This window comes from Rhinolophus sinicus, linkage group LG14 (assembly GCF_036562045.2).
Source record: "Rhinolophus sinicus isolate RSC01 linkage group LG14, ASM3656204v1, whole genome shotgun sequence".
In the NCBI taxonomy this organism is placed as follows: domain Eukaryota; kingdom Metazoa; phylum Chordata; class Mammalia; order Chiroptera; family Rhinolophidae; genus Rhinolophus; species Rhinolophus sinicus.
Window position 1 is genome coordinate 35,922,551 of NC_133763.1, and position 25,021 is coordinate 35,947,571.

The following is a 25,021-nucleotide window of genomic DNA, read 5'->3' on the forward strand; positions in this document are numbered from 1 at the left end:
AATAATATGAATGCCGATAAAAGGGAGGACAATGATTGTGGTCCTCTTTCTGTCTGACCAGAAAGAAATGGCTACCAGATGGGGAGAGTCAAGGAGAGGGGACGTGACATGAAATACCTGCGCTCGGGTAGACCTTTGCTCACTGTTTTGCACTCAGGATCTCTGACCCTTGCAGTGAGAACCATTGCCCCTTTTTCCACCCCAGTGCCAGAGCTCTGCTCATATCCAGGTCCCTCTGAGACCACAGCCCACTATATTAAATTTGCTAGGATTGTCATAACAAAATACCACCATAATCTAGTTTCAGACATTTCCACCAGCCCAGAAAGTTCCCTGAGACCCATCTGCCATCAATACCTGCTTCACCCGACCTCAGGCAACCACCAATCTACTTTCTGTCTCTGTAGTTTTGCTTTTAATAGAAATTTCACATAAATGAAAAAATACAAAATGTAGTCTTTTATGTCTAGCTTCTTTGACTTAGTACAGTCTTGTGCAAGTTCATCCATGTTGATACATATAGTAATAGTTTCTTTTTATTGCTGTGTAGTATTCTGTTGTATGGGATACACTATGTTCTGTTTGTCCATTCACCAACTGATGGTCATTTGGGTTGATAGCTAGATGTTTAAAGTTATTAGAATTTTTTTTTTTAATTTATTGGGGTGACAATTGCTAGTAAAACATAGATTTCAGGTGTACAATTCTGTATCACATCATCTATAAGTCCCATTGTGTGTTCACCACCCAGAGTCAGTTCTCCTTCCATCACCATATATTTGATCCCGCTTACCCTCATCTCCCACCCCCCACCCCCCTTACCCTCTGGTAACCACCAAACTATTGTCTGTGTCTATGAGTTTCTGTTTCTCATTTGTTTGTCGTTTTTTTATTGTTTATGGCTCATATACCACATGTCAGTGAAATCACAAGGTTCTCTGCTTTTTCTGTCTGACTTATTTCACTCAACATTACACTGTCAAGATCCATCCATGTTGTCACAAATGTTCCTATATCATCTTTTCTTATTGCCGAATAGTATTCCATTCTGTATATATACCACAACTTCTTTATCCATTCATCTATCGAGGGACATTTTGGTTGTTTCCATGTCTTGGCCACCGTAAACAAAGCTGCAATGAACATTGGAGCACACGTGTCTTTATGTATAAATGTTTTCAGATTTTTTGGGTAGATACCCAGGAGAGGGATTGCTGGGTCATATGGTAATTCTATTCATAATTTTTTGAGGAACCTCCACACTGCCTTCCATAACTGCTGCACCAGTCTGCATTCCCACCAACAGTGTCTGAGGGTTCCTTTTTCTCCACAGCCTCTCCAACACTTGTTACTATTTGTCGTGTTGATGATAGCCATTCTGACTGGGGTGAGGTGATATCTCATTGTGGTTTTTATTTGCATTTCTCTGATGACTAGTGATGTTGAGCATTTTTTCATGTGTCTATTTGCCATTCGTATGTCCTCTTTGGAGAATAGTCTCTTCAGGTCCTCTGCCCATTTTTCAATTGGGTTGTTTGTTTTTTTCTTGTTGAGTTGCATGAGTTCCTTGTATATTTTGGATATTAGCCCCTTATCGGAGGCAGTGTTTGCAAAAATCTTCTCCCATTCAGTTGGTTGCCTCTTTATTTTGTCGATGGTTTCTTCTGCTGTGCAGAAGCTTTTAAGTTTCATATAGTCCCATTCGTTTATTTTAGCTTTTACTTCCATTGCCTTTGGAGTCAAATTCATAAAATGCTCTTTGAACCCAAGGTCCATAAGTTTAGTACCTATGTTTTCTTCTATGCAGTTTATTGTGTCAGTCTTATGCTTAAGTCTTTGATCCATTTTGAATTGATTTTGGTACATGGTGACAAATAGAAGTCCAGTTTCATTCTTTTGCACATGGCTTTCCAATTCTGCCAGCACCATTTATTGAAGAAGCTGTCTTTCCTCCATTGTATGTTTTTAGCTTCTTTGTCAAAACTTATCTGTCCATATTTATGTGGTTTTATTTCTGGGTTCTCAATTCTATTCCATTGGTCTATGTGTCTGTTTTCCTGCCAATACCATGCTGTTTTGATTATTGTAACCCTGTAGTACAAGACAAAATCAGGAAGTGTGATACCTCCATTATTGTTCTTTTTTCTTAAGATTGCTTTGGCTATTCGGGGTCTTTTGTGGTTCCAAACAAATCTGATGATTTTTTGTTCAATTTCTTTAAAAAATGCCATTGGGATTTTGATGGGGATTGCATTAAATTTGTATATTGCTTTGGGTAATATGGCCATTTTAACTATGTTGATTCTTCCAATCCACGAGCACGGAATGTCTTTCCATTTCTTTGTGTCTTCTTCAATTTCTTTCAAAAATGTCTTGCAGTTTTCAGCATATAGGTCTTTCACATTCTTGGTTAAGTTTATTCCTAGGTATTTTATTCTTTTTGCTGCAATTACAAAAGGAAGTTTTTTTTTTTGCATTTCTTTTTCTGAGATTCCATTCTTAGTATATAGGAAAGCAATGGACTTTTGTACGTGGATTTTGTAGCCGGCAACTTTACTGTATTCGTTGACTGTTTCTAACAGCTTTTTGGTGGAGTCTTTAGGGTTTTCTATATATAGCATCATGTCATCTGCAAAGAGTGATAATTTAACTTCTTCATTCCCAATTTGGATGCCTTTTATTTCTTTCTCTTGCCTGATTGCTCTGGCAAGGACTTCCAACACTATGTTGAAAAGCAGAGGTGATAGGGGACAGCCCTGTCGTGTTCCTGAACGTAGAGCAAAGGGCTTCAGTTTTTCACCATTAATTATGAGATTAGCAGAGGGCTTGTCATATATGGCCTTTATTATGTTAAGGTATTTTCCTTCTATACCTATTTTATTAAGTGTTTTAATCATAAATGGATGTTGTATCTTGTCAAATGCTTTTTCTGCATCAATTGATATAATCATATGATTTTTGTCCTTTATTTTGTTTATGTGATGTATCACATTGATGGATTTGCATATGTTGAACCATCCTTGTGCCCCGGGGATGAACCCCACTTGGTCATGATGAATAATCTTTTTAATGCATTGTTGTATTCGATTTGCTAGAATTTTGTTTAGGATTTTTGCATCTGTATTCATCAGAGATATTGGTCTGTAGTTTTCTTTTTTTGTGCTGTCCTTACCAGGTTTTGGTATCAGGGTAATAAAATGAGTTAGGGAATACTGTCTCTTCTTCAATTTTTTGGAAGAGTTTGAGCAGGATTGGTATTAGATCCTCTTTGAAGGTTTGGTAGAATTCACTAGTGAAGCCATCTGGACCCGGACTTTTGCTTGGGAAGGTTTTGGATGACTGATTCAATTTCGTTACTGGTGATCGGTCTGTTTAGGTTTTCCAGTTCTTCATGGTTCAACCTTGGAAGGCTATATGTTTCTAAGAACTTGTCCATTTCTTCTAGGTTATTGAATTTCGTGGCATATAGTCCTTCGTAGTATTCTTGGATGATCCTTTGTATTTCTGTGGTGTCCGTGATAACTTCCCCTTTTTCATTTCTGATTTTGTTAATTAGTGTCTTCTCTCTTTTTATCTTAGTGAGTCTAGCCAAGGGTTTGTCAATTTTGTTAATCTTTTCAAAGAACCAGCTCTTTGTCACATTAATTTTTTCTATTGTCTTTTTGTTCTCTATTTCATTTAGTTCTGCTCTGATTTTTGTTATTTCCTTTCTTCTGCTGACCTTGGGTTTCACTTGTTCTTTTTATAGTTCTTTAAGGTGTAATATGAGGTTATTTATTTGGGATTTTTCTTGATTCTTGAGATAGGCCTGTAATGATATAAATTTCCCTCTTAAAACTGCTTTCGCTCCATCCCCAAAATTTTGGTAGGATACATTTTCATTGTCATTTGTTTCTATGTATCTTTTGATCTCTCCTCTAATTTCTTCTTTGACCCAGTCATTCTTTAAAAATATGTTGTTTAATCTCCATGTGTTTGTGTTTTTTCCTGCTTTGTTGTTGCAGTTGATATCCAATTTCAAAGCCTTGTGATCAGAGAATATGCTTGGTATGATTTCAATCTTCTTAAATTTGCTTTGGCTGAGTTTATGTCCCAATATATGGTCTATCCTTGAGAATGTTCCATGTACACTAGAAAAGAATGTATAGTCTGATGTTTTAGGATGAAGTGCTCTATATATGTTAATTATGTCCATTTCATCTAATGTGTCATTCAGGGCTGCTATTTTGTTATTTATTTTCTGTTTGGATGATCTATCCATAGCTGTCAATGATGTATTTAAGTCCCCTAGTATAATTGTGTTTTGGTCAATTTCTCCCTTTAGTTCTGTTAGTAGTTGCTTGGTGTATTATGCCCCCTGATTGGGGGCATAAATATTGATGACTGTTACGTCTTGTTGTATAGTCCCCTTTACCATCATGAAATGTCCATCTTTGTCTCTTGTTACATTACTCACCCTGAAGGCTGTTTCATCTGATATCATTATGGCTACACCTGATTTTCTCTGGATATCATTTGTTTGGAGTTTCACTTTCTTCCCTTTTACTTTGAGTCTATGCTTGTCCTTGTAGCTGAGATGTGTCTCTTGGAGACAGCATATGGTTGGGTTTAGTTTTTTGATCCAATCTGCTACTCTGTGCCTTTTTATTGGTGAGTTCAGTCCATTTACATTTAGGGTGATCATTGATATGTGAGGATTTCCTGTCATTTTATCTTTAGTTTTTTGGTTAGGCTGTGTCTCCATTGTTTCTTTGCCTTTTTGTTGTTTTCTATTATTTCTGTTTGGTGGTATTCTATGATGTTTCCCTCTGTTTCTTCTTTATTACAGTATATATTTCAGTTCTGGATTTTTTTTTGAGTGGTTACCCTTAAGTTTATGTAAAAGAAAGTTTGATATAAGTTATTAGAATTTTATGTACTTGTCAAATAATTGACCTTTGAAAATTGAATTGCTTGTCTTGATCAGTTATTAATAAACAACTCAAAATAAGGACTCCTGTGATACTTAAATTCTCCATCCAAAGGTCAAGAATGGCATGGAAATAGAATAAAAATGAAGCACAGAGTAGGGACCAGAAGCTCATGTACTTCCAACATTAATTTATTATTCTCTGAATAGTGTAGTCTCTATCAAGTGTCACATGTCAGATATACTAATTTGCAGGCCATTTTGTCCAGTAGGCCAGATATGTCTGGGATTAACAGGTTTCTTTCTTTCCTTTTCTTTTCTTTCCCTATATCCTTTCTACTTTAATCTGCCTTTTCACCAGACTTGTATGGACTTCTCAGAGGTTTAGACATGGTTAGAGATGTGTTCAGTTCACATCTCATTCTTCCCAGTCTTGCCACCTAAAAAGATTACCAAGTTCAATTTTGTACCCAGACTTACCACTATTACTGATGAGAAGAAGGTAAACCTCAATGTCTTTAAGGTTTATTACAGCCAGTCTTAAATATGTGTCAGGGTAAGCATTCATTTAATTTTAGTCTTAATATTGGGGCAAAATCACACTGACATTGGATTTCCTTAGAGCATTGGTTTTTGGGCTCCTTTCACAGAGCACTGAGGGTGTAGCGGTTACCCGGACTAGCATGACTGGCAGTTGGGGTGGGGGTGTTTGGACAATGTTCTAGGCCCCCAGCCCTTCCTCAGCTAAACCAGTTTTTTGTTTATTTTTAAGTCTGTTTTACCTGGAGATTCTTTATTTTAACAGAGGGCTCCAAGAAAATTTGAAGCCACTGTCTTGGAAGCTATTAGATATTTTTTAGTCAACAATCTAGTTCTTTTCCCTTCCTGCAAGAGAAGAGAGTATCAGGAAATGCCACAGGCAGGAGCAGGAAAGGGAGGGCCCAGTGGAGCAGGAGGACGGACAAGTCAGAGTTTGTGTTGTTGAAGTAAAAGAGTCAAGGTGTCCTGACTAATCTCTTCTTTTGACCTTGATTTGTTTTAGGTTTCAGCAACATTTGCTGCAAGCTTGGTGACCAGCCCTGCAATTGGAGCTTACCTTGGACGTGTGTATGGGGATAGCCTAGTGGTGGTCCTGGCCACAGCGATAGCCTTGCTGGATATTTGTTTTATCCTTGTTGCTGTGCCAGAGTCGCTGCCTGAGAAGATGCGGCCAGCGTCTTGGGGAGCACCCATTTCCTGGGAACAGGCCGACCCCTTTGCCGTACGCTTATACTTATCCTTTCTCTTTGGCAAAAAAGTAAATGCATGGTTCAGTGCAGCAGTGATATTTCATTGTATGTGTTACTTTGGGGAGAACGTCTTGATAGATTTTCAAAAAATATTGTGAAATATCTTTGAGAATAGTTTGGGAAGATGAAATAAACTGAAAAAAAAAGACAACTAGGTGTTTATATGTACAGTATCAGAAGATATTTGCATAGTTCAGTGTTTTATTATAAAACTTTACATCCATCTTTTTCTTGTTCTAGTCCTTAAAAAAAGTGGGCCAGGATTCCATAGTGCTGCTGATCTGCATTACGGTGTTTCTCTCCTACCTGCCGGAGGCGGGCCAATATTCCAGCTTTTTTTTATATCTCAGACAGGTAAATCCTATTCTACTAAGGTGGACTTGTCTTGGCATTGTTTAGTGCCATAACAACACAAATATTTAATCTCAAGAAAGCTAGAATAGCAGAGAACTTTAAAAATGACTTCCATTTTGTAAATAACAGCTCCCTGGAATTAAGTTCCAATTTAGTGTGGCTTATGTTCCTTACACATCTCTATTAAGACTTTGGGCTTTGGCAGAAAGGTACAGTTTTCCTTGTCACAGTATGTGGTTTGAGTGTGTTCCTGTGTTGTTTATGGAGGTGATGGGATGCGTTCATCCATTCACCTGCTCCAGAAGTTTCTTTGTGATTTAGCATATATATTAGTAAAGCAGCTAGCCAAATGAGCGCATGAGTTTTTTCTCCTTGATACAAACCTTGGTAGGCAGAGATTGAATACCTGTAAAAAGCACAAAACGGTACAATATTTATTTGTAAAATGGATTCTTAGTGCTTGATAGCTGTCTCCAATTTAGTAAATCTAAACTAGGATTTAGATTTATTTAACTTAAATTAAGGAAGTATTATTTTTAGTGTGTTAACCCTTGGTATAATTTTGGTTCTCAGTGAAAGCTAGATTCTTCCTCTGAAGAATTCTTCGGTTATAAATGATTTTTTTCCCCCTGGTCCATTTAATGTTAATATACAAGTAGCTGCATTAGTATGGTATTTGCTGTGCTTATTTACTAATGTAAATTTTTCTGGAAACCGTCTAGATAATGAAATTTTCACCAGAAAGTGTTGCAGCATTTATAGCGGTCCTTGGCATTCTTTCCATTATTGCACAGGTGAGTTTCTTTTTACTTAGATTAATGTCATAGAGGGTTGACCCCGGCTGGCCATCCAAATGGGGCCTCAAGTGATGCTATCTTGGTGTGGATTCGCCAATGTCAGGATCTGTGGTTTATAGGCTCAGAAACTTAATTTTGTTAGGTAGCTAGTACTGATTAGATTCTTGGACAGACAAATCAACATACGACATATACACCAGGAAGACAGTTTATTGATTTATACTAGGTTATATACCTGCATAAAGTCAGAAATTTTGTATTTGCTCTATTCTCTTACAACAAATACTTACTGAATACTTGCCATGTGTCAGGCACTGGGGATGTGCAGTGGAATGAGTTTATTACACTTTCATGGAATAAGACAGAACAATAATAATGTCAGCTTAAATGTAGCAGGTGTAAGGAGGATTATAAAGAAAAAGGGTTCAGGGGATGTAGAGAGTGACTGGGGGCAGGGTGTTATTTTCTGGGAGGATTGGAAAGGCCTTGCTGTAAAAGACAACATTTGAGCAGAGACTCAAAGGAATGAGAAACAAGCCATGGGATTATCTGGAGGAAGAAAATTCTAAGCAGCAGGAACAGAAATAAACTAAGGAGAGACTGTACCTGGCATGTGTAGGACAGCCTAGGGGCTGGTCTGGCTCAGGTGGAGTGAACGAGAGACTGTTAGGAATGAAGACCCAGACGTGGAGGGGACTAGACCCTGTGGGGCGTTGCAGGGCATCGTCAGACGGGACAGGAAGAACAGGAAGCTATGGAGGGTTCTGAGTCGAGGAGTCACACGGAAGTATCGATCTGCAAACAGATGGTAACCAGTGGTGGTTTGATGAAGAAGAATTTGGATTTTCTTAGGAGGTATTTCATCATGGTCTACAAACTATCTCTGTTCCACAAGAAATTCTTCTCTAGTGACCAGAATTTTTTTTCTCACTCAGGCTTTCTCCTTTCTGTGAATAAGCCCCGCCCATTCCTTAATTTTTGGCTTTGCTTCTTCTAGACTCTGCAGATGATTTAACACTTTTTCCCATCTTAGATCCAGTCTACTAGATCCCAGCTTTCTTTCACACTACGTTTAAGAAAATGGAAGTTAGAGTCTGTTTAATTGGACTCTTGGATGTTTGACCATCTCTTAGTAGGGCTCCTTCTGCAGATATCATCATTTATTAATTTTTGGTAGGTTTAGTGATAAACTTCAAGTTTAAATTGTATAATATACCTCCCTCATAGCCCCACACGTGCCATATAAATGGCATTGAATATTAGTACTATTTTAAATTTCAGTTTTATCCTGAAAAATGTTGATCTGGAAAACCATTGCATTTAAATATTCATTCCTGGCTATTTGAAATGTGCTCTTCAACTTTGGAGAAAAATATGTTGTTGCCTACATATTAAATAGCTTTTTAAGAAAACACCTTTCTGAAGCGTAACACAAAAGAAAATGTACAAGTACTAAGAGTAGAGCCTCATGTGTTAAGCCGACCTTGAATCCTGGGATAACGCCAACCTAGTCATGATATATTTTCTTTTTCATACATTGCTGAGGTTAGAGTTGCTAATATTTTGTTTCAGATTTAGTGAAGAGAACAGGGTAGCATTCACTGTCATGACAGTTGAGAGATGAATAGCTGTAAGGTCATAAGTTCCGTTTCATACCTAACTGATCATGGAAGCTGTAGACGACGACTCAGTTCAGGCAGTAATACTGTGGACTGCGCGAGTGATGAGCTGCAGGTGCTTTGGAGGAAACTCCCTCTGCTCAGCAGATGGCAGCTGGCACAAGGGGGACAGGATGGACACCAGCCCCTAAGAGCTCAGAATCTGGAAGGGCAGACGTGACTGCAGGGAGTGGCCATGGTGGGGTTTGTATTGGAGAGCACTGTGGTCCAGGGGCTTGTGAGTTGTGGGCAGGAAGGAGCCACAACCCAGCCAGGGTTGAAGGCACAGCAGATGTCGCTATAGAAACACGGTCCACAAGGAATATGGACCCATTTCACTTTTGGGGCCTATACAGAAACATAGGTTTTGAGATGAAAAATTATATTTTAAAATGAGAAACTAGTTCAAAAACAGGTGAATAGGAGTATGTATTCTCAATGTAAATATTGATAAATGCATTTTTGTGTCATTATGTGAACTGAAATAAATATTAAGAATATATAGAGCACAAAAGGTAGAAGATTATCTTGTACTCTCATGGATGTGAAGGTTACAGTTGAGAATGACTTGCCCCGCTGACTGCTCAGGGGAAGATCAGCTACTTGTGGCTGCCATTCGTGTCTGTTCATTTGATTGCCTGTCCTTGGGCCTTTGTCCCTGTGTCCTTTCTGCCTCCCTTCTCTGTCCTACTTTCCCGTGGGAGCCAAGTGGTTGACCCTTGTGAGGCCTGTACTCTCTGGTTTGCCATAGGTCCCTTCACTTCCTTGGCACCAGTAGGCATGGATTCATAACACTTGCACTAAATAAATGTTTATGTAAGTCCGTGGGTATATAATAGGTTACATTTCTCTTCCTCAATGCTCTCATGTAGTCCTCCAAATGCTGATGATTCTCAGATGCACGCCAGCCACTTCCTGAGCTCCTGTCTAACACATCTGCTGGCATCTCAAACTTGCCATGGCCGAACCTGAAATCTGGCTTGCTTCCTCCAAGGGCCGCTCATCTCCTTCGGTGGTGTCAGTAGCTTCTCAGTTGTTGGGGCCAGAAAACTAGGTGTCAGTCTTGATTCGTTTCTTTCCGCTTACCCCACATCCAGTCCCTCACATCATATGTGTCACCTTTGTGTCCAGAATAACATTCTGCTTCGCAGCCTTTCTCACCATCTCCATTTCTAGGAACCCAGTCTGGGCGTGGCAGTAGCCTCCATCCCATTCCATAGCTGTCTCCCTACCGCTCATTTGCCACTCAGCAGCATAATTTTTGTAAAGTGGAAATTTAGTCAGAGTTCTGTATAAAATTCACTTTCTGTTGCTACCAGAATAAAATCTAGACTCGACATGACCTCATTTTCCTCCATTCTCCATGTTGTTCATACCCTTCAGTCCAGGACCTTTGCACTCGCGGTCACCCCCAGCATGCTCTCTTCTCCTAGACATTCACATTGACTCCCTCCTCCTCCCCCGCTTTCAGCTGTCACCTCAGATGTAGCCTCAGAAAGGCCTTCCCTGCCCATCCAGGTTCAAGCAGCACCTCTGTCACACTTACTTTCTTCATAGCAGATACAACCTGGAATTATCTTGTTCAATGTCTGTCTTTTTTCCACTGTGAGGTCATCTGTTGTTGCTGATCAGAACTGTAACCTATTCACTGACCCTTAGGTCACTGCCCACAGACCTAGAATAGCAGTTGGGCATGACTGACCAAAGCTGATGTCAGTTAACCATTAATTAGCTGTGTCATTGTGCTTATTTTCAATTAATTCATGTCATTTAACCTTTGGGACTTCGTTCTCTCATGTTCAGAATGAGTTATATTAAAATTAAGGGACCTTAATTTTTTTCCTGTCTTGTACACTATATACTAAGTAATTTGTTCTGTTATTATTGAGAATATTGACAATTTAAAATCACACATGCTTCCCACACTTATACTAGGTGCTGGCGATAAAAGATGAGAAAAAATTCCCTATCCTCAGGGGGGAAATCAGTATCTCCAGTTAAGAGTGTCACATATACAGGTTTTTCTTTGCTAGCTGCTTACTCGAGGTGAGCTCCCTTTTGTGGCTGCGGTTGAAGAATGTAATCCAACAAAGTTCCACACCTTTGCTCACTTGATTTAAGGGAAAATCTCAGAAGAAAGTTATGATTCCTGTTTGTTAAAGAATCCTTCAAAGAATCATTTGCATTCTACTGGCTTATTTGTGATTAAATCAGATTAAACTCTTAAATGATTGTTTCAGTTTAAAGAAGTTATACTTTGATGATTGTGAATTTAGAGTGTCAGCTAGTCATCAAATAGTGATTTCCTGAATTATTTTCACTTCTTCCTCAGTAGACTTAGTAGCTATCTTATGGTATATTTAATACTTTAATTAGAATAGCAAAATGTATTTTCCAGTGTCCCCAAATCATTGCCGAATTTCTCTTAGCTTTGAGAGGAGGAGCAGGAAAGCCCATCAACTTGTACTGTTGTTCATTAAATACTATGTGCCAGTCAGTGCTAAGCACTTGATGTACACACCGCCCAAGTTCACAGGACAGTTTTGAAGTAGGTACTATTATGGCCATTTTCTACGGGAACAAACTTGGTCTTAGAGTGAAGTGACTTGACCAGGCCACAATTTAGAGCTAAGAATCACCATGATCCAGACTGTTTTCCAAAGGCTGTTCTTAGTTATTACACTATACTTTCCCAAATCATACTTGTTAAACTGACTTACTGTTCATAAAGCATCATGTCAGAAATAGGTTAATTTAAGTGAAGGATATATGAATCTTTATACTATTTAAGTTTTAGTTGGGGGAGTAAGCATTTCAGAGTAACTTGGACCTATAAAAACTTTTATAGAACTGGGATCTCCAAATACTTAGTTAGAACCCTTTAGTCTTAGTGTTTTAACTTATGATATAAGTGGTGCTCAGTAGAAATACACTGAACAGAAAGTTCACCTTTCTATTTGAGTTTTCTAACTTTTTCCCAGAATCTGGTTGTGAGCAGAGGGACCTTTCATCTGCTTGTGTGACCTGGATATATTCAGGGTAATTGTTGCTGAAAAACCAAAATGTAGAAAAGTGTAATAGTTCTTTTATTATAGGTTGAAAGAAGTCACCAAATATTTTTTCTTTTTAGTTTTAAAAAGTTTATTGTATTCTGACAAACCATTTTGGTTTTTCTTTTTTCCCAGACCATTGTCTTGAGTTTACTTATGAGGTCAATTGGAAACAAGAACACCATTTTATTGGGTCTGGGATTTCAAATATTACAGCTCGCATGGTATGGTTTCGGTTCAGAACCTTGGTAGGTATAATTATTTTAATGTTTTCAAAAATTTTTGCCTCTTGTATTTTTTTTTTTTTCACTTTAAGCTATAATTGACATTTTTGTATTTATTTGCTTTTCAACTAAGGCTTTAAACTTCAGTCTCTCTTACTATGCCTTTTTCCTCTCAAAATGTATATAATACAAATCTCTTGCTTGTGTATTTGTATATTCTGGAATGGTTTGAGGACAGAAAGGTAACATTTTATAGCTAAGTGACAGGTTGGGTTTTTGAATGAGAATATTGAGCCTTTGAATCTCTAATGAGCATTTAATATCTAGATCAATTTGTCATTAGGGAAAAAGAACATAATCCCATAGTAAAAAGACCCTGAAAGTTAGTGTTATTTACCTCGTTTTTCTGGTTAGAAAGAAAAAAATTGAGTAATGCCAGAGTGCTTATTATTGACAGCAAACCAGAAGCACGTGAGAAAGTCCAGTTGTTTTGGTCCTGGTTTTATGCTGAGAAAACCGCTTTCCTGCAGGGGGTGATGGGAATAGGGACGCTGATGTCAGTCCACAGTCCGCCTTTGTCCTCAGCTGTTACAGGACTGAACTCTAGTTTGCACTAATGTTTCATGCAGCTGAACACATCGCCTTTGTTTGGACTTGGGCATGTTTAATGGACGTTTGCTTTTCTTTTTTTTCCCCTTCCGCCTCATGCCCCACCACTCCGATTCAAGCCGTTGTTTCTCATAATACCTGGCCCATGCTGATATTATGAGCCTTGCCTGTCCCCCAACCCCCCGCCCCGCTGAGGCAGTCGATCACCAGTTGTAGGTTGCCAGTTGTAGGTCGGCAGCTCTCACAGTCTGCTGGCTACTCACGCCATCTGCCAGCCACCGGCCACTCATGGCGGCACATGGTAGCCAGTGGCAGCACTCAGCAGCTCAAGCCAACCTCCCACTAGTCACGGCAGCACGTCAGCCCAGCTCCAGAGAGAGCTGTTGTTCACAGTCTTAGCTGTAGAGGGCGCAGCTCACTGGCCCATGTGGGAATCGAACTGGCGATCTCGGCATTAAGAGCATGGCACCTGATCCACCAGGCCGGCCCATGTTTGCTTTTCTAGTCTAACTTTTACAAGATGCTGAGTTTATCTAAAACATTTAAATATCAAAGTAGGAACATCCAAAGATTTAAATCAGTTATATCTTCTCACTGAACCACAAATCTTGCTGTAGAGTTACTGGCTTCACGTTTGGGAACATTAAATGATGTTTATAATACAAATAAAGTATTATTATGCATTATTCCCCACATACCTCCACCACTCCCCCCGACATAATACCCAAGTCCTTTTATAGTTTGTAACATGGTACACCAATTTCATATTAAAACCCCATACCGCCCCTGTGAATAAGTGGCTTTTTCTAGAAGGGTAAAGAGTTAGACTTTTGAGTGATTGTAAGGGAGAGGAGGAGGAGGAAGGGAGGGAAAGGACCTACTTACCTTTCTGAGATCCAGTAGGAAAATGTAGGCATACTGTTACTATGCAGTCTTGTCCCTACCCAGGCACAGTGGAGGACATGAGTGAGTTATTTTGTTGGCTTCGGTTACAGGATGATGTGGGCCGCGGGGGCCGTGGCAGCCATGTCCAGCATTACCTTCCCAGCTGTCAGCGCACTCGTCTCACGAACTGCTGATGCAGACCAACAAGGTGAGTTGATAGGAATCAGTGATAACTATTTAGAAGCCAGGATCTTCTCACCCTGTGTTCTCTTCTTAGGTGGATACACTTTATAGCCTTGTTTCTCACTTTGAGTGTGTGACTACCTTGTAGTCACTAACCACTTATTTATTTGCTATGATGTGCTAGGCACCTACTGATACATTCATAACCTTTTATTAAATCTTCTGGGTTCAGCTATCTAAAGACATGGCAAACATTTTTATTGTCTTGTGCTTTGTCGTGGGAATTTTCTTGAAATGCTGATAATTCTTTAAAAGGATATCTAGTCATAAGGAAAAAAGGTATTACAAGAGTGACAGTGACCACTTGATTGATAAATGAGGAAGGGAAGCAAGTTGCATTTTAAATTTGAGAGAAGACTCCCAGAGATAAATATCAACCTATAAAAAGTATATATTTGACTAAATGAGGACTTACATAGCTGCTTGGGGACAGTTTTTAAAAGTTGTGCTTGTGAACTCATGCCTGATTTTAGCCAGGGAATTTATAAAGGGAAGTAAAGTGCTTTTGTCCACTTGTTTCTACGTTAGACCTCTGTACGGATGTACCTGAGCTCACATTTGCATCAGATGGGTTACTACACTTTGTAGAGCTGATGGCCTCTAAGGAATTTTTAATGCCATTTGCAGTAAATTGCTAGTGTCTGATAAAAGCTTTGGTTTTAGGTGATGCGCACTGGTTCTAGGGTAGGAAAAATCAGTGGTGTACTAATGGTCATTTATTTCAATAATTTAGGTGTCGTTCAAGGAATGATAACAGGAATTCGAGGACTATGCAATGGTCTGGGACCAGCGCTCTATGGATTCATTTTCTATATATTTCACGTGGAACTCAAAGAACTGCCAATGACAGGAACAGACTTAGGAACAAACACAAGCCCACAGCACCACTCTGAACAGGTGATTTTTCATTCACGTCATAAAAATATAGTTCATGTGGCTGGATTAAAAAACGATATATGGTTTTTGGTCATGAAAACTATCATCTAACATTCTTATTTTAGATTGACTGAAACACTTAAAACACAAATACTAAGGGACTGTGTTCTGTATACACCTTTGTGAAATTGGCTGTGCGTACCTTTTTTTCCCTCAAGAATTAAAAATAATTTAAATACTCTAGTTTGTCACATTACACTAGTGGCATAGGTTAACAACCAGTTGTCTGTCCTACTTGTCTCTCTTCTGAGACGCTGTGACGCCCGAGTCTCCTGGCAGGTCCTGGCAAGCTGCTGCTGAGCACCTCTATTCACTGCTTTGCCAAACGCACTTCCTCATGACAACGTTAAACATTAACGGCAAACATCATTTTAGCCAATACAGACTGCTCATCAGTTTCCTTGCTTAGTTAGCAGAATTCTGCACTAATCTTCCAACTAGCTAAGACGAGTTTTACATACAAATGTTTGTGGGCTCCACACAGGTAAAACTGGTAGTGCAAGTTTTTGCTAAGAATGAATGTAATTTTGGGCTAAAACAAAGGTCTGTTTGATACTTCCTTTGGTCACACATTGTGTTTTCCACACTTTCAATTACTAGAGCATAATTAACTTTTTAAAACAAAACAATGGTCATTGATTCTGCTACTGTAATGTTCTATGCTATTTGATTTTACTTTTGAGATCTTCCTTTTCTGTTTTCCTCTTGAACTAACAAATTAAGTGAAGGCTCATAGAATGTGTTCCAATTTTATGCTGCAAGTGACAATATATTTTTGCATAGGCTGTTTTTAAAAAAAATCTTTTGGCTGTTTCTTGGGTCAGTTGTTATCCCCAGAATTTTATATTAAGACTGTGATAGTATCCCTTTCTCCTGAAAGGGAATGCTTTTGTAACTAATGATGAAAGAGTTGCCAATGGCTTGTAATTCATAGCAATCAGTTATTACTAAAAGATACTTCTTATGAGCAAAGATGCTTGTGTAAAAATCATACTGTGTTTTTCTCCCCTAGAATTCCATCATCCCTGGCCCCCCCTTTCTCTTTGGAGCCTGTTCAGTACTGCTGGCTCTGCTTGTTGCCTTGTTTATTCCGGAACATACCAATTTAAGCTTACGGTCCAGCAGCTGGAGAAAGCACTGTGGCGGTCACAGCCATCCTCATAGTACACAAGCACCAGGAGAGGCCAAAGAACCTTTGCTCCAGGACACAAATGTGTGACACCCGAAATCAGGAAGACTTTTCTATCAGCACCCAGGTCTTAGTTTCACCTGTAGTTGTGGATGTACATTCCATTTCCATCTACAATGTACTTTTAAGATTGTCTTAAGAAATGTATCTGCATGAACTCCGTGGGAACTAAATGGGAACTAAAGAAGAACCGGACAGTTTTCCAAAGATGTTACAGTTTCTTTTGAAAAGAAACCTTTTGTTTATTAGCACCAATTTCTTGCCACTAAGCTGTTTGTTTTATTACACATCCTTTAATTAAAAACTATATATGTAACTTCTTAGATACTAGCAATGTCTCTGCTACCATTTCCTTCAGGTGTTGAGCTTTAACTCTATTTATGCTGACTCGCAGTGAGACAGAATAGATAGTACGGTTGTAGACCTGTTCGTTTTAACATTGTAAAACCTTGAGTCAGATTTTATTGTAAAAACTTGGGTCAAATAATAATTCAAAGCCTTAATGCAGATGCACTAAAGGAAAGAAATGGTAAATGAATTGTTTGAATTAAAAAAACACTTAAGAAAATTGTACTAAATCTGAATCATGTTTCAAGCCTATTTGTAGTAATTTTATTTTAAACATTAGTCACTACTGTTTTTAAATAAGAAAATAGCAGCCATGCAGATTTTAAGTTGGGGTGTTTAGAGCCTGTAAATCTACATGTTGGCTCGAATTTGTTCCCCAGTTACTTACACCACTATTCTTTTAATGTTTGCATAATCATAAGAACCTCAACACTTGAATACATAATCTAAAAATTAAATAGTAAAGCTGGTAGCCTTGAAAATGTCAATGTGATATCTATATGTAGATAAATATATATAGTGGCCTTTCAGGACTGTCACAGTAACACTTTATTTACAGAGCTAATGTTTGTCCTAAATTTTCAGGACCCTAGAAGAGAGCTTTATACAATTACTGATGTGAATTTCTCTAAAGTGTATATTTTTGTGTCCAGTTATATTATTTAAAAAAGTGTTACTTTGTAAAAATTGTACATAAAGTATTGTATAGTTTCCACTGTTTTCATCTTGTGTGTGGTTATTGCTTAATGCTTTTTAAACTTGGAACATTCACTATGGTTAAATAAGGTCTTAAAAGAAATGTAAATATTGTTAATAAAATTAAATATTTTAATGATTTTTTTTTTTTAAAGAAAGTCTTGATCTGTGAGTCCCTGTAGAGCCTGTTTTGGCTTTGTTAACATAATCATTTTTACAGTAACAAATCAAAGCTTTATACCTCCTCTTTGAATCCATTTCTTTTCCTTCATTATAAAATACTCGTGTAGGAAGAAAAATGAAAACTTAGTCCATAAATTAATGAATTTTCTAAGCAGATATGTTGTAAATCAATCCTATTTGTTTTTATATACTTTTTGCATATCATACTCCCCAAATAATATTTATTAACCAAGCTCACAGTTTACAGAAATACATTAAATGCAACATTTTGATTAACACATGTATAATTTACACTGCAAAACAATTTCAAATAAAACTTTAAGAGGTAGAGCAAAGAATTAGCACACTCAAAAGTCTATATATATATATATACACATCTAACACAAAGAAAAGTCTTTAGCAAGTTAACATCGAAGTGGTCTCTACCCAAATTTTTGGAACTTCTAATTTTCCATGTGTGGATACGGAAGAGAATATCTAAGTTTAAAAAAAAGAAAAAAGAGCAACCTATATGTCATGTATCCCATCCAAACCCTGTCCATAAAGTTTTTTATATATACACACACTCTGGCCAGGGGAGGGGTAGTGCCAAAAAAATGTATACAAGTGGACATGTTGGTCAATGTTGCTCAAGCAGTAGTTCGCTATAATCAGAAGTGTCTGGATGCTGATGGTAACCACTTTGAGCACTTCTTGTAATTGCAGAAGTCAAATGTGACTTGTGTTCATCTTTTGTTATTGGTATATATTATCACAATTTTAATACAGTTTTTCCCTTTCTTAAAATGTGTATACATTTTTGTTTTTTGGGCACCGTGTGTGTGTGTGTGTGTGTGTGTGTGTGTGTCTATATATGACATAGTATTTACAAGAACAAATTACATTGCCAGCAGGCTTCTTTCAGATTATTTGTGCTTTCAAATTACTGTAACCAAGTATTCTTACTAATGTAGTTCATCTAAATGAGGAAAGACCTGTACATAACTAATAATAGTTACTAAATTTTTTTAGATTAGTTCCCTTTTTTAAGACAGCTTGCCATTGCCAGCACAGTTTCAAGTATAAGACTCTATATCATAGCTTCATTAAAAAATTAGCAAAGATTCTTTGTCTTACCATGGAATTGCTGGTATGTCAATATCTTCAAATGTCTCATCTGTATAATACGGTCCTTGAAAATAATTTTTAAAAGGTCACGTGAGCATTAACCTTTGCAAGTAAAAATTGACGTAGACGTTTCTTAAGAGAATGCTACTCTATTGGATGGTTGTCAACAGAAAAAAAATGGAGCCCTAGGATTCTGGGTGAATTTTAAAAACCACCTAATTTTTTCCAAGGAACAATTCTTACTTGAAACTTACATGGAAGAGAAGCAAGTTTTAATTTCTAAGTTACTCATTTTTCCTACTTTATTAAGCAAACATTAAACCCATTTAGAAACAAAAAAAATACAATGAATATTCATGATGCTCTTATAGTCAAGATTTTGTACAGTACTAATTTTTAAAACAAAATTCCAGTAATACAAATTTAACAGCATAAAAAAACTAATAAAACTCCAAATGAAAGAGAAAAACTGGATGGGTATAGACTTCCAGGAAGCAATAAAATCCTGTAAACTTGCAGCTCAAATGACTAAAGCAATTTATACCTAATCTGGTCATGAAAATACCTACAAGTTATTTTTAAAATGAATTTATCAAAATTACTAATAGACTTATTCAACAGATAAAGGTTTCAAGGAAAATGACTTGCTATGAAGGATTTAATTGATTAAAGGTAATTTTAGGACTTTTCCCTTTTCTGTACTTATCATTGATAACATAGATATCTTAGGAGATAATCATCTTCCCTCATAATTCTTAGGTGGCAAATTTAAAACTTATTTTACCAATGAAAATGATAAAATGAATTATTAGCATTCTTTGGTTTCCCATTATGTCTGAACAACTTTTAATTAACACAGATATTCAATATGATTAGAATGTCCCTTATAAAGATCAATTCTTTCCTTAGAATTTGTAAGAACTTCTAAGCAGTTTAATAAAGTTCATACTATTATTCTATAAAACACCATGTTCACAAACTGAAGAGTGTCATTTACTCTGAATCTTCACCAGTTCTCAAGTACAAATTTGCTCCTCTAAACTGTCTGCCATAAATGACAGCAGTACTTAAAAGACCCAAACAATCTCATATAGTTGCTCAAGTAAAATTTGAAACTTGCTTGTTAAGGATTTGATCTGTTAATGCTATTTATATATTTTTAAACCACCTGAATTTCTAAAGTTTCAATTAGAAGTAAAAGATGACACTAGGATTAACTATTTGGTAACTGTCCAGGGAAATATGCTGAAGATGCAGAAGGGAGCAGTGTTGGTTTTGAGGATGTCTGTAATGCTGCTAACGTGCCGTCTTTTTGATGGTCTGCAAATGAAGACAAAAAAAGATTATATTCACTCCAGTCTTTATACATACATTTATTTAAACCGCAGAGAACAATCTATTTCAGAAATGTTTTCTCACCTGGATTATTGAAGAGATTTTGGCTGAGTCCACGTAAAGGAATGCTGTCTTCCCTTTTCTTCAGATATTTGGATTCCAGCCCTAAATTTTCACCACTCAAAAAGAAAATAGTAATTATTTACTTTTTTTAAAACAAAGTCTTATTTTCTCTTTAGTAGTTAATTTTGAATGTTTATCTAATCGATATATATGCAATAAGGTAAGTTATATTTACAGTTTTGCCCCCCGAAAAAATCACATTCTTCTCTGCTTCCTTAAGCAAATCATTTACCTACACATAAGTCAAAGTACCCTTCTTCCCAGTAAAAAGTAAATTATATTAAGTAAAACTAAAAATTCTAAGAGCTAGTATAAGGCATGTGGGAGAAATGAACATTCTATGAGTACTATAAAATTTTAAACAGCGCACAACTGATGCCTGATGGAAGAAAAATATATGTATACCTGCCTTGAGAATATTAATATTGTTTATTATTTCCTATCTCATCCTATACTTAAAATGAATGATTTCTTTTTTCTTTGACCAATAGCTCTCTGAAATTTTGGAGTGCTTCAAAGTTGTCTTTATTAAATATTAATACACACTATCAATAGGAATCCTGGTAGATGAATACAAATATGAAATTTCAAAAAAAAAATGTCTGTAGTTGTGTTTTTCCCTTTTCTATACCATATTCCTTCTTTCCAAATCTCTCCAGTGTTAACAATTTCTATTAGTATGCTTGTAATAAATTAAAAGCTCTTGAAAAACAATAACATTATAACCTTAAAATTAAATGATGGTCTTTTTCCCAATTTTCAGAAAAGAATTAGGTAGACTAGATATTTTTTTACATTTTAATGTTTTTTTTTCTTTAACCTTTGAAGCCCACTGCCACTTTTTACCAGCTGACAACACATAAAAGAACAAACCAGTTTTAAACAGAAATTCAGAAAAGAGCTGAACATTCCTAATTTTATGGACACATTTGATTTTATACTATAAATACGACCATATTTTCTGCAAGTAAAATTGCTTTTGTTGTGTATGATGTAATTAAATATAGAAATATTGGGGTGGCTGGTTCAGTTGGTTAGAGCGTGATGCTCATAACACCAAGGTTGCCAGTTCGATCCCCACATGGGCCACTATGAGCGGCGCCCTCCACAACTAGACTGAAACAACTACTTGACTTGGAAAAACACTTAAAATAAATAAAAGTTTAAAATACACACACACATATACACATATATATATCAGCTCTAATACGTCTTTTGGAACAAAGATTAATGTACATATTAATTATTTTTTTATATAAGACCCGGTCTTTTATTATAGTAAAATAAGACCAGGTCATATATTAATTTTTGCTCCAAAAGACATTAGAGGTGGTTGTCCGGCTAGGTCTTATTTTTGGGGAAACACGGTATATATATAAATATTATGGTGTTCTACCATTAATATGAATTCCAGGTGCTCTCCCTCTTGTACAAGTATGACATTAAATATAACAAATATATACATTTCAGGACCTCTAAGACTTCCGACCTTTTTCAAGAAAGGAGGCTCACAAACATTAACTATTTTAACACTCGTCTTGGTGACAATTTTAGAAGAGCCCAGGAATAAGGCCAAAAAGCTCAGATAAGCCTCTTTGAGCCATATTAGTAATTTAGTTTGAAAGATACTGGGAAGGTGACAGCTCGTGATAATAAGTGCCAACATACAGGCCTTAAAGCCATTAACTTTTAAGTAAATAAGGAAGCATAATGGCAGCTGCCCAGGGAGCCAAGTCTGCCTACGTGAGTTGTTTAATTCAGCCACAACTCACTGATTCAACAAAGTTCGCTGTGAAAAACCTGTTTAAGATCTATAAAACAGGAATGAATCTCTGAGTAGACAAAACAGTAGTCACAAATTGGCATTAAAGCTCATTTATGTTAGTAGCTATGGGACAATCTAATAAGCTCTTCCTCCCCACCCCCCTTTTTCACTCTTATTTAACAAAGAATTCTAGCAGTTTAACTAGCTGCTTTCTCAGATTACTTCACACAGTTATGTAAAAAAGTCTTTCATAAAAAAATAAAATTTTACTATACATCTAATTGTATCTATAGTTTAAAAAAAACATGGAAAACCTTTCTTATAACTCAAAGTGACTCAAGTTCCACTGACCATCAATCAACTTCAAATATCACATATAAGTAAGCAGACATCATAGCTTTCAAGCACTAATAAAAATTCTCTAAGATGACCTTCAAAATGACAAACATTAAATTTTATGTCAATAGTACTTACTTTTCTTTATCAGTTGAGCAAGGCATACTAATAGTTGTTCCTGACTGAACATCTCCTAATGATGTATTTGGTTTTGTAAATTGCAAGTTAAACTGAACCTGTGAAGAGAGAAAACATCTCATGTAATTGAATTAGTGAGAACTGAAGCAGTTCAGTAGGGAGACAGATGGTTAATTTTTTTTTCTGATAAATCTAGACCACAGACGTACAGGTTCAACCTATAGTTTATAACACAAATACATTTTATTGAGAAGATTTAATAAAAAGTCCTATTTCTCCTTGACAAAAAAAGATCCTGTCTACAAGATGAACAGCACAAAATGATTCTCTTAACGATTATTTTAAAACAAAACCATGGACACTCATACATTTAAATAAGCGTAATAGTGCTAAAAGGAACCAAGTTCCACAATGATGCACTCACCTCATGCATTTTGAGAATTCTTCCCTTTTCAAGAACTTTCAAAGCCTATGTTGTATTTATTTAAGAATTCTACATGAGGGCTAGGCATTTAAATTTTGAAATAATCAAAAGTAAGCCAAGAATCTATATCAAAAGTCCAAATCAAAATATCAGCATAGAAGATACAGCAGTATATTTAAAGTAATAATGACCGACTGAATGGGTTTCATACCGGGAATGTATAACTGCAATCAATAATAGGAAATGCATAAACATAAATCACCACACTAATAGATCAAAGAAGAAAAATCATGACTACTTGTATACAAAAAGAAAAGGCACAAGAAAACAATCAGTATCTATTTTCGGTAAAAACTCCAAATAAAATATGAATAGACAGATACTAGCATAATAGGATAAAATTATAGATTAGAAAGGTAAATGCTGTTGTACTTGTCTATCGAGATTCAATATTCTAAAAATATCAGTTCTCCCTACATCAATCTACATGTTTAACATGATAACATTAAACACAAATAGGATTTTTTAAAGTGAGATAAGATGATTTTAATATTGCTTATAAACATGCAAGAGTGAAGAAAATTAAGAGTAGATATTAATACATAATATAGCTTCCAGCCACCAATCAAAAATAATCAGAAAACCAGACAAAATACACAAAAAGAATGTTCTCTAATACTGGACAATAGGTAGTGCAGGACTCTGAAATCTGAGAGAAGTGTGATCTCCATAATCAACCCACCTTTCTAACTGGAGCCACTTCCTGACTGTAGGAAGAGAGAACGTAATTGCTAAATGAAGACAACCAAGATCAGAGTTGGGGGAAGTTAGAGTGGCTGAAGGTTATAGGGCAGAGCTCTGATAAAAAGAGCTATCCAGAGAACAAGATCTGGAAATCTGAATTGGGCCCCCCTGAGTTGCACCGAATACTTGGCACATGCATATGGTAAAATTCCACAAGACGGGGCAAGTAAAGATGGGAGTTTTAAGCTGAATGATTTCCCAGGTTTACAACCAGGGAGATAAAATGGAGACTCCTCAGCAATCACTTAGGGAACTCAGTGGAGAGTCATGAAGGTTCAGAGCTTCATAGTAGGGCTGCACTATCCCTAGAGTAATAGCTACTTTAGATGCACCATAATAAAGCTAAAGAAAACAAAACAAAACAAAACAAAACAAAACAAAACAAAAATACTTCTAAGGGATTAAAGGTATCCACAAGTATCTTAAATACATGCCACTCTTTAAAGGAAGACAACAAAATCCAGACAATCAACAATGCAACACTGACAATGTTCCACACACTACCAAAAATTACTGTAAATGACAGTAAGTAGGAAAATTTAAGTCATACCAAGAAAAATCAGTCAATAGAAACAGACCCAGAAATGATAGACATGAAAGAACAAGAACATAGATATTTCAACAATTATAACTACAATCAATTTAATGGAAATCAAAAGTATGAGAAAAATGGAAGAAAAAAAAAGAATGAAATGAAACTTCTAGAGATGAAAAATTCATCTGAAGTGAGAAATTCTCACTGGCTAGAACAGCAAATTAAACACTACAGACGAAAAGATTAGTGAACTCTAAGACAGCATTATAATTCATATAAAATAAAGCAAATAATAATAAAATAAATAATCTCAATGGGACAATATCATGTGAACCATGCTTTCCAGCCAGAGGACCAGGAAGAAGAAACCCCGGGGATTCAGAAAATCTGGGGCAAATCATAAAAAGAACTAAAAAAAGAGATCTGATAAATTTGTATATGAACTCTTGGGGTCACTTCTGAGCTGGACACGCAAGATCTAACTAATCAGCATAACAAAAACTTTCAGAACTCAACTATGGGGGAAACCTCTGCCCAAGTCACAGAACAGCCACTAGATGGCACACAGATGGAGAGATCCAAAGCCACGTCTTTAAAGAGTGAACTAACAGAAACCACAGCCTACAAACACAAGTCAGAACTTAGAACCTGCACCTAACAAGACTGTTTGCTAAAACAAAACAAAAAAATTTCACATTCGCCTTAGGATTTAAAGATCTAGAGTTTCATAATATTCAATACTGGATCCAGGACACGATCCAAAATCACTCAACAAAGAACCAGGAAAATCTAAGCAACTCACAAGGGAAAAGACAAGCCAATAGATGCCAGCTCTAAAATGACAAAAATATTGGAATTACCAGGAAAACACTTAAAAGCATATATTATAACCATGCTTTAGGTATTCAAAGTGAACAGTTTTGAAACTAATGTAAAAGAATAGTCAGTAACAAAAATAGAAAATGCTAAAAAGAAACAAATGGAAATTTAAAATCAGAAAAAAATTCACTGAATGGACTCAAAAACAGAATGGAACTTGAAGATCGATCAACAGAAATGATCAAATCTGAAAAACAGAGAAAAA

At 36.5% G+C, this 25,021-nt stretch overlaps 2 protein-coding genes across 2 annotated transcripts in view; one reads left to right on the forward strand and one right to left on the reverse strand.

Annotated features, from left to right (window-relative positions):
• The window catches only part of MFSD14A (major facilitator superfamily domain containing 14A), a 42,325-nt gene extending 25,121 nt beyond the window's left edge, over nucleotides 1-17,204 (forward strand). Inside the window, exons 6-12 of the mRNA XM_074319053.1 lie at nucleotides 5,952-6,170; nucleotides 6,439-6,552; nucleotides 7,275-7,346; nucleotides 12,193-12,305; nucleotides 13,886-13,983; nucleotides 14,752-14,915; nucleotides 15,967-17,204. Coding sequence (XP_074175154.1) covers nucleotides 5,952-6,170; nucleotides 6,439-6,552; nucleotides 7,275-7,346; nucleotides 12,193-12,305; nucleotides 13,886-13,983; nucleotides 14,752-14,915; nucleotides 15,967-16,173 — 987 coding nt within the window. The 3' untranslated portion in view covers nucleotides 16,174-17,204. The remainder of the gene's footprint in view (nucleotides 1-5,951; nucleotides 6,171-6,438; nucleotides 6,553-7,274; nucleotides 7,347-12,192; nucleotides 12,306-13,885; nucleotides 13,984-14,751; nucleotides 14,916-15,966) is intronic.
• A 147-nt stretch (nucleotides 17,205-17,351) lies between these two features.
• SASS6 (SAS-6 centriolar assembly protein) overlaps nucleotides 17,352-25,021 on the reverse strand; it is a 38,515-nt gene continuing 30,845 nt past the window's right edge. The window contains exons 15-17 of the mRNA XM_019747014.2: nucleotides 22,175-22,272; nucleotides 19,897-19,991; nucleotides 17,352-19,797 (exon numbers count right to left, since the gene is read on the reverse strand). Coding sequence (XP_019602573.2) covers nucleotides 19,691-19,797; nucleotides 19,897-19,991; nucleotides 22,175-22,272 — 300 coding nt within the window. The 3' untranslated portion in view covers nucleotides 17,352-19,690. The remainder of the gene's footprint in view (nucleotides 19,798-19,896; nucleotides 19,992-22,174; nucleotides 22,273-25,021) is intronic.